The sequence below is a fragment of the Aethalodelphis obliquidens genome, unplaced genomic scaffold (assembly GCF_003676395.1).
Source record: "Aethalodelphis obliquidens isolate GAN/ISIS:26980383/991018 unplaced genomic scaffold, ASM367639v1 scaffold5, whole genome shotgun sequence".
NCBI lineage: Eukaryota > Metazoa > Chordata > Mammalia > Artiodactyla > Delphinidae > Aethalodelphis > Aethalodelphis obliquidens.
The window spans coordinates 31250869-31260404 of NW_020837949.1; the positions used below are offsets into that span (position 1 = coordinate 31250869).

At 36.2% G+C, this 9536-nt stretch overlaps 1 protein-coding gene across 1 annotated transcript; it reads right to left on the reverse strand.

The window, feature by feature from the left end:
• Positions 1–1241: 1241 nt before the first annotated feature.
• Positions 1242–9320, reverse strand: LSM8 (LSM8 homolog, U6 small nuclear RNA associated). Its single transcript, XM_027102777.1, has 5 exons — positions 9275–9320; positions 7978–8133; positions 6756–6796; positions 4131–4258; positions 1242–2002 (listed from the first exon to the last, which is right to left on the reverse strand). Exons 1-5 carry the CDS (start codon positions 9318–9320, stop codon positions 1912–1914), a joined length of 462 nt encoding a protein of 153 aa, XP_026958578.1. The 3' UTR covers positions 1242–1911.
• Between the last annotated feature and the right edge of the window lie 216 nt (positions 9321–9536).

The following is a 9536-nucleotide window of genomic DNA, read 5'->3' on the forward strand; positions in this document are numbered from 1 at the left end:
GTGTAATTTGCGTTAGATCAACTGTTGAGAAAGCATCTGATTCTGGACATCATTTATACTTAGAATACATTTCACTTAGCAATCGAATGATCTATATTCCTTATTTGACTTTTGGAATTAGTTTACCAATTTAAAATACATTATTTAAACAGAACACCTGGTTTACAGTCCCTAATTAAAGTGGCCTGTTTGCTTTACCCACTTTGCATTATTTTCTTTTTATTACTAAATTGATCATAAAACCTTATACTACAAAAGCCAAATATTTATGAATAGCCAGTACTACCTAGCCTTCCTCTAATCCTCCCAGAGACAACCCTAAACATCAGAACATCAGCCAAGTTATTCTGGGTAATGGTGCTTGATGACCAAAACTATCTCAACAGTTCTCTCCTTACACGTCTTGCTTTTGTGAAAATGTGAAGATATTTTCCTCTGGAAAATGTTTTAGTTGTGAACCAAAAAACTGCCATGTTTAATAAGTAGGGTTTTCAATATTAAAAAATATGATGAAACCCACCTCTGAACTCTGAAAGGATCCATTCCAGAAGCCCTTTTCAGAATTTATACAAATTAGCCATCATCTCTTCTTATTGAGCTTGTATTTTTCATTTTGAGCCAAGGGACAGCAACTATGGCCTACTGGCCAAATCCAGCCTGCCACCTGTTACTGTAAATGAAATTTTATTGGAACCCAGCCACGGCTATTCGTCATGTATTATCTATGGCTATTTTCATGCTACAAAACAGATTTGAGTAGCTGTGACAGAGACCATATGGCCCTCAAAGCTTAAAATATTTACTATCTGCATCTTTACGAAAGAAGCTTGCCAACTCCTATTTTAAACACTTTCATTAAAAAAAAGAAGAAGAAACTATTGAAATTTTGTTTGAATTACAAGAATGTAAATATTTTTCTATTGTTATCACAATGTTACACACTTTGGCCTACATATGACTTGATGAGAATTTTTGTGGACTAGCCTGGATATCTAAACACCGCTTATAGCATTGTTTCTATGGATTCTTGAAAAAGTATACACCACCAGTTGTACAAGGGAGTTTTAGAAAATAGCCTGTTTGTAGATGAGGGACATTTATCTACTTAATTGATTCACTACAATAATCAACCAAAGAATAGGCCTGACACGCTTGGAGAAAACAGGTTTACTTCTTTTGAAATCAGGTTTATGGAACTAGGGAGTCATGAAAAGTTGTTGACAATAATAGCAAGCACTGCCTCAATATAAACTTAAGATTTATTTACTCACGTTTATAAATAACAAAAAACTCCTTTAATACTAGAAATTCCCCAATTCTTAAAGGATAAGATGGCTTTTAAAACCACATGGAATCAATTTTTTCAGGTAATATATAACTTTGTTAGCATTTTTCCTTTTCTCAACCAAACACACTTTTACCCACACTTCTAAAGTGCTAGGGAGCCACCAGGGCAGTGTGATAAATGGGGATGGTTCAGATAACTGCACAAGACAAGATTTACCTTCCTGGGACTTTCTTAAAAATCAGGGACAGAAACATATGTATCCTGCACTATTGATGGTATTTGTATGCTTAATTTATATAATACTTGAATTTCTCTTTTCAACTAGTTTTCCATAAATATCAAAATAGCAGAATGTCTTTTCTAAAAGTTCTCAAAATAATCATTAGATTTTTATACTATTTAATAGAAAAATAAAACCAAGCTACCAAATGTATGATTTAGGCCAAAAAGAAAAGTTTTTTCCAAGAAAATGTAGAAATATTTTAATTTACATATCATATTACAATGAATCAATATGGAGTCAAAATCCACAATTACACTTTCATAAAAATTCTGCCCATCATCCTCAGAATAATCAGTTTCTGTACAAAGATTTACAGATGTCCAATATATGTAGTTTATCCTTAGTGTGCTACAGAGTTCAGAGGTTCTGCTCGAATATTCCCCAAATCAAGTGCAGAATCTGTCTCTTCATCAATTTCTCCAATGACTGCACTGTAATTGTTTAAGGGAAAAAAAAATCAGTTAAAACAATCTCATTTCTGATTAAAACTGAGAGAAGACAGTATAAAAGAACTACTACTTAAGGTGAAAAACAAACATTTTCATAAGGTTGTGAATTGTACTTTTAAAGTCACAAAACCCAAATAAACTGAAGGCAACATTGTTACAGGAACGAATATTAAAGAACAGACTGCATATAATGTGACTGGATCACGAGTCTTTATTTGAGTAACTTCAATGAACTAAATCCATCAATGGTACATATAAAATCTATTAGTTTTCCTTTCATGATTTCTCAGTTGACTCAATTTAAATCCAACACCAAAAAGAAGTACAATTCTTCACACATAACGATAATAATAGAACAGATACTTAGGTATCTAACAAATGATTTTTTGTTGTGATTGGCAAGGGTTAAAGCCAACAAATTTTTCCTTGATTCAACACTAACATAACACCTATAACATTATTTTCACTAATACCATGCTAGGTAACCAAGCCATGGCTCTCTAGCTGGATACAGTCATTGTTACATCCAGACCATGGGACATGTATGAAACATTATTACATAAAAAATAGGTTGTTTAAATTTGTTTGGTTTTAATGAAAGTAAATTCTATAGACAAATGTTATACAGAATTTGCCCGATTTTGCTTTAAACTGTATACAGTCTTCAGTTCTCTAATAAATGGGAAGTACCAAACTTTAGGAGAATATATTAAGTTTTCTCAATATGAAACATATCAAGATATTAATTCCATCATTAAGAATTTAGTATCATTTAAAATTCTTATGGAAGACAGTGGAGTGCTGGAAAATGTTTTAAAACTAGCTCTCCAAGGAAAAGGAGGAGGCTGATTTGCAGTGTTGACTGCTATCCATAGTGCAGATACCCCCACTATGGCCAATTTCAAGCTACCAAAAAGACATCAACCAACCAGCTTGCAAAATTCCCCAAAATATAAAAACCTGCTTCCGTGAGCCAGTACAAGCTGGCTCCAGCATACCACTGTGTCTACAGCAATGTTTAAAATTTTTTTTAATTGAAGTTCAAAAAAAAAATTTTTTTTTAAATTAAAGTAGGAGAAATCATCTTAAAATCAATTATTATGCAGAGCCCCAATATAAACAATCAGTGCTGTTCTGTTCAGGAGACCTGGGCCCCACCTGCTTCGCCTTTACAGCTCACTTCACCTAAATGTTATCTCTATAGAATATTTTATAAACCTCTGATTAAAGATCAAATGATTTATACATCTAAAGGTGATTTTCTTAAGACAAACAAATAAAATGAGTAAAGTATTCCTTTATCTTCCATATCCTACTTGTCCAAAAAAATAATCTGAGATGCTAATACATCTTTTGCTGCCTTCCAGCCATGTTTTAATTTTAAACAGTACTCACTAGGAAACTGATTCAACACTCTTCTAGCCTCTATAATTGCACTAATACAGAAGCTGCTAGCCACATGTGACTATTAAAATTAATTACAATTAAATAAAATCTAAAATTCAGTTGTTCAGTCACACCAGCTACTTTTCAAGTACTCAATGGCCACACACACAGCTAGTACCTACCATAGTGGACAATGCAGATATCCAACATTTCCATCATCCCCAAAAGTTGTATTGGACAGTACTGTTCTACACTGTTGCACTTTTCTTAAATTGCTACCACTAAAATATATCTTCTCAAACTGCCATATCAATGTCACAAGTTAACTGAGGCTACAACATAAACATGGGACATCTTAAGTAAGCCAATTATACTAAAAAATTAGAAGAAAAAAGTAAGTAATGGATAAATACAGCTATGTTATAAAGCATTATTTAAAACTGTTCACACAAGAGATTTCAAAGACATTTTCAAACCCTAGCCCTGGGCCCTGGAGGTATATTTATGTTCCTCTGGAATTAGGGGTATTTTGGAAGAACATTTTAAGAAGCCTCTCCAATGAAGTATTCAGTGTAAGGCAGGGCTCTTTCTGGACCCTATCCGGGCTACTTAACTATTAGAAATATGGACAAATCTCAGTAGATAGAAACCTCTTCTCCATATAGCAAGGCAGTACACCTATAGTATATTTAACTTGCCTTTAAAAAAGACATATTCTACTCACACATTATCACCTCTCACGATGTATAAACCTAGTACCACTTGTTCTACTCCCTGTGAAGAGCTGAACACTCGTTCGTGGCTTTCATCCAAAATCAAATTAATGGTCTGGTCAAAACCTTTCAGTGTTCCCTGTAAAGAAAACATTCAAGAGAAAAAGACAAATATTCTGGTTTACCTGAATGTGTTAATTCAATGACACCATTTTAGTTGTGAGGTACTCCAAGAGAAGTACCTATTTTAAATATATATAAGTTCTCTATAAAATACAATACCTCTTTATGATCAACAGGCACCAAACTTACCTCTTGGTTTTTTAAGAGGGGCGGTGGGGAACCCACCACACTTCTGACTAGTGCGCAGAGTTGTTGAGAATTACAAAGGACACCTATGTACTAGTTTATTTCCAAGGAAGTAGCATAAAAGCCCAGGTAGTCCAGGAGCTAATATTCTAAAGATACAAACTAAAACAAGGGAAACTTAAGGGAAATAGTCCACTACACAGCAGCTATAGCAATGTAACAGTATCACTTCATGTTACATGCTAGTAAACATGCTGCACATATTATCTCAATTAATCTCTACCCTTTGTGGTAGATACTACAAACATTCCCACTTCAGACAAGAAAATCTGAGGCACAGAGAAGTAATCCCTCAAGGTTTCATGGGCAGAAATTAGCAGAGCTAGAATTCGAACCATGAAAGGCTTGCTTCAAAGCCAGACCACTAAACTTCTATATTATACTACTGTGAACAAGCAAATATAATCTACCACTTTTCAGAGATTCAGATTAGTACACAAACTTCAACTGGTAGTTATAGCTAAGGCTTAATGAGTACTTAGTATCTGCCAAAGTGTTTGATGGGCCTCAAACACTTGAAGGATATATTCAGAGAAAATTTTATGAAGAATCATGGTTCTTAAAAAAGGAAGACATGGGCCTATTACAACATGGTAACTCAGATGCTATTCAAGTTTCTGAAAAACATCAATTTACATTGGTTTTGGTTGGTTAAATTTCTCATTAAAGTTTCATGTTTTAAAATTCAAAATATATAAAATTAGAGTGAAATAAAATGTTAGCTAGGAAGAGAAACATTAGTTAATGTTAGGAAGAGAAACAAAATATGGAGTATTTACTATACTGAACTAGCAAAAAGTTGTTACCACATCCATACATAGCCTCTTGGCTTCATTTTACATGCAACTATTCTATAAAGTGAACCATGTGTCAAAGAAATACACAACTACTGAACTTTAGTACTCAAAAATGCTCTTTTAGTACTTAAAAATGCTCTTTTTAAATGGCTTTCCTTCTTCTATAAAATTAATTTTCCAATTTATCATCTATCCTGTTAACAAAAACAAGAAAATTTAAACTTGAGGTTTTTACAAAATAAAAAACTATTTACAGATATTTGTTAATAGCAGTAGGCTTCTAAGATGAGATTAAAATATTTCAAACTGTCCTTATTTTTTGACTCAATACAATGTGAAGTACCTTAAAAACAAAACCAAAAACATGATTGTTCTCTTGATTAAGAGGAAAGCAAGGCAACTGGCCTTAGCTTTTGGAGTCAAATTCAATTTAAATCCCAGTTTGGTTCTGCCACTTATATCCACGTGACTCTGGGAAAGTAACTCACTTTTTCTGAGCTAGGTTCCTAACCTAGAATGCAGGGTTAATTCTTTTTCGCAGAGCTGTACCGAGATTAAGTGAGATAACACACGTAACATGCCTGGTACATGACATATGTTTAATAAATGGCAAAGTCTGACACTTTGGTAATCGTCACTTAGGGATCCACTGAGAAAAAAATCACAAGGATTAAAAACAAAACAAACAAAAACAACTGCAGAATGGGAAAATAAAAGACTAAACTATAGGAATTAGATAGACAATAGAGAAAGTTTAGCAGCCTTAAAACTTTTTGGAAACTTTTTGGAACAATCATATGAATTATAAACGAAGAAATTAAGTAGCCCAAAATCATGGGATAAATTCCTCAGATCAAGGAACAGGTCAAGGAGAGAATCCAAGATTTTTCTGGAATTAAAATGGGATACTGTGATAAAAGGACAAATGAGATGAAATAAATTTATTCATTCATCATAATTCATTCTACAAAAAAACAAGAGATCATACAACCTAAGAATATCTGAAGAATATCAACACCATACAAGTCTTAAATGTTCATTATTTTATAGATGTAGTATCTAAATCTTAAAAAAGTTTCTAAGAACCATACACAAAATTTCAAAAAAATTATATGATTCTGGTAGTGGTTGTCAGAACACTGAATGGGGGAGGAAATAAAAGATGGAGGAGGAAGATAAATATTATAAAATACAGGCAGGTATCTGCAGACTAGACTAGAAGTTCTCTGAGGGCAGAATCTATTACCCATCCTAGCTTCTAGAAGCCTTGTATGTAACTTACAATGTTTATTAATGAAAAAAAAATATGGATTGGCAGCTATTTATCAAAGAGATAAAGACCTGAGTCATAAGAAAACTGCAATGCAGGTGTACTGTGATGCCTAGTCATTAGAGATTAGAGGTTGTACATAAAAATTAACAACTAATAAGCCTACAAGAAAGCAGAGAATGAATATGCCAAATACTTACCACAATCATTCTCCCATCAGAAGTAATGACAGCAACAGTTCCTGATAACTGAATCAAGGAAAGCGTATCTCAGCGCATGTAAACTGAAAACTTAAAATCTGGTAAGGAAACGGTTTAAATTACTGGGAAAAAGGTAACAGAATTAAGATATAACTATTCAACACAACCACATTTACAACATAAAAACTTTATGTTCTTTAATTTGGTGTGACATTTACACAATTTAAAAAAGGGAAAAAACAGAAAAAGCATCCCTTTCTGTGTGTGGTCAGTGTATTCTATCTTAAAACAGCTGGGGTATTTGGTACTCTTTTCTTATTGGGGAATACTGCCAATTTGACAGTTGAGCAAGATATTTCTCCCTTTCTTATACCTATTTCTTTATCTCTAAAACGAAAATTGGATCGTTGCTAAACTAATCAATGTTGAATGATTTCAAGCACGTTAAGACCCTGTCTTCCAGGACCTGGCTTCTGGAATTCAAAAGAAAAGAAGCTATATTCAATGTCACAGGTACCAATATGCTTGCATCATTAAAAGCCTTTGGCATTTCACTTTTGTCCCAAATTTGTACATGAGAGCACAATGCAGTGTTCCGTTCCTAGACTTTAAAACAGTAACAGCTGTATAGGGTAATTCACATGGGCTTTTTAAAGTTATTTGTCCCTCAAAACGATCCATTACAATAGCAAGCATTATTTTAATTCCATCAACAAAGAAGTTGAGATTTCAAGTGGTAAAGGGGCAGATATTCAATTTTTGCACCATCTGTAAAGTTTTTGCTATCCTCGAACAACGAGCAAAGCCTATGAATAAAACACATAGATTTACACGACCATCGTTGCCGCTAGTTAAACCGTTCCTCTTATTCCCAAACCTGAACGTATAGGCCCTAGGGAAACAGGAAGGATGAATCAATACCTGATTTCTATAGAGACACGGAAAAGTTTGGAATAACCACGTTGGTGGGGTTTTTTTTTTTCAGATTAAAAATAAAAGACACCTCGGGCCCGTACAAGCGGCAGGTTCCAGCCCCAGGGGCGGGATTGGTGGGTCCCAGATCCTTAACCCCTGCACCCGCATACCGGGCCCCGCAGCTGCCGGGTATCGCAACCACCCGCCGATCCCGACCCCCTGCCTCTCCAGCACCGGTCCTCTCCGGTGCAGGCGCGGGACTCGCCACAGCACCAGCAAATGCCTGTGGTGGCCGGCTCGAGGATACGGTTGATGTAGTTCTCCAAGGCAGACGTCATGATGCTCGGCCCGGCAGCTGGCAACAGAGCACGACCGGCGACAAGACGAGCTAAAACAGCCCGCCAGGAACTAGCGGCGGCTCCCGCCGACTGGCGGCAGCAAATACCGCGAGAGTACCGCACTGCTGCCTCCGCGAATCAGAGACTGAAAGAGCCCGGCCAACCATCCCCAAGAGGCTAAGCGGCGACTAGTTTTAATGCGCGTGCGCAGTATATTTCTACTGTGTTTCTGGGCGGTGTTCTCGGAAGCCGAGAGGGACAAAGCGAGCAGGCGGTGGAAGAAAGGAAGAAGCCTTCGGAAGGTGGGGTAGTGGGGAGACGGTGGGCGAGCGGGCTTCATAGCGGAGTGGAAGGCCATGTGGCAGAAGTTACGAAGGGGAAATATTGAGAAAAGACGGGCAAGGCGGGAGACAACGGAATAAGGTGTTTTCGTCACACGTGAAATAGAGAGATGAGTGCTGTTCTGGTATGAAGTGTAGACGCGGGGAAGTGGAATCCCTAATTTCCTGCCACAGGGCCGAAAATTAACCTTCTAGAAGCTAAATGGCCTAGGGCAAAGTTGCACACGTTGTAATCATATGGTATATACGCCTGGAGAACACAGCAACAAAAAGCATGTTCGCACAGTTTGCATTTGCCTCTAAAAGTGCTTCATCGCGGAGGCGTTGTTACTCATTTATGTAAGAAACAATCCAAACAGAAAAGTGTGAGTCTCCCTTAGAAAACAGTCTTCCCTTTACCACGCCACAGCCTCCCTCCCCTCAGGGTGAAATTAGTAGCTAAAAGGCCTGCAGGTCTGCTGCGCAGTCCTGGAAAGGACTGATTCAGGAAGAGCCTTCTAAATAAGGACCAGACGGTTCTAGTCCAACACTGCTAACCATATCGTGTGGGTGTCCTTGCACAAGCAACGTCAACTCATTTGGGCCTCAGTTTCCTTAGATCCTGCTACATTTATCATTTGGGGTATTTATATGTGTTAGAAAACATCATTTATTTTACTGTGGTACCCTAACTTCAAAGGACTTGAAGTTAGGAAAAAATCTATGTACAAAATACCAGTGAGAGTTATTTCCCCTTTGTACAAAATTGCCTTATGATTTCAGTTAGACTTGTGATTTCTTAACTGAAGAATTGAGGATTTGAAAACTCTTGCAATGTCAGCAGTTTTCTTCTGAAAAATCCAGCATATGTTTTCATTACAGCATACCCACAAAATTACCTACAGATCACTCCCAAATGTTTAATATTTTATATACTTAAACTTACTCTGACCTGTTCGAAACCACATGTAGTCAGGAATTAGGTGGTGCATGTCCCGTTTTTTTTTTGGGGGGGTGGGGGTGGATGCTGGAGGGCGGGTAAATGAAAGTATCTTCCATAAATTAAAAAAATGAAGATACTGTGTGGTTTGCAAATGTTAGACATTGCACAAAAAACCAAAGTACTAATTACTGATAAATGAGGTATCATTAGTAAGGAATTTTTAAAAAATAATGTGCCAAGTATTTAAAATCAATAACCCATGTAG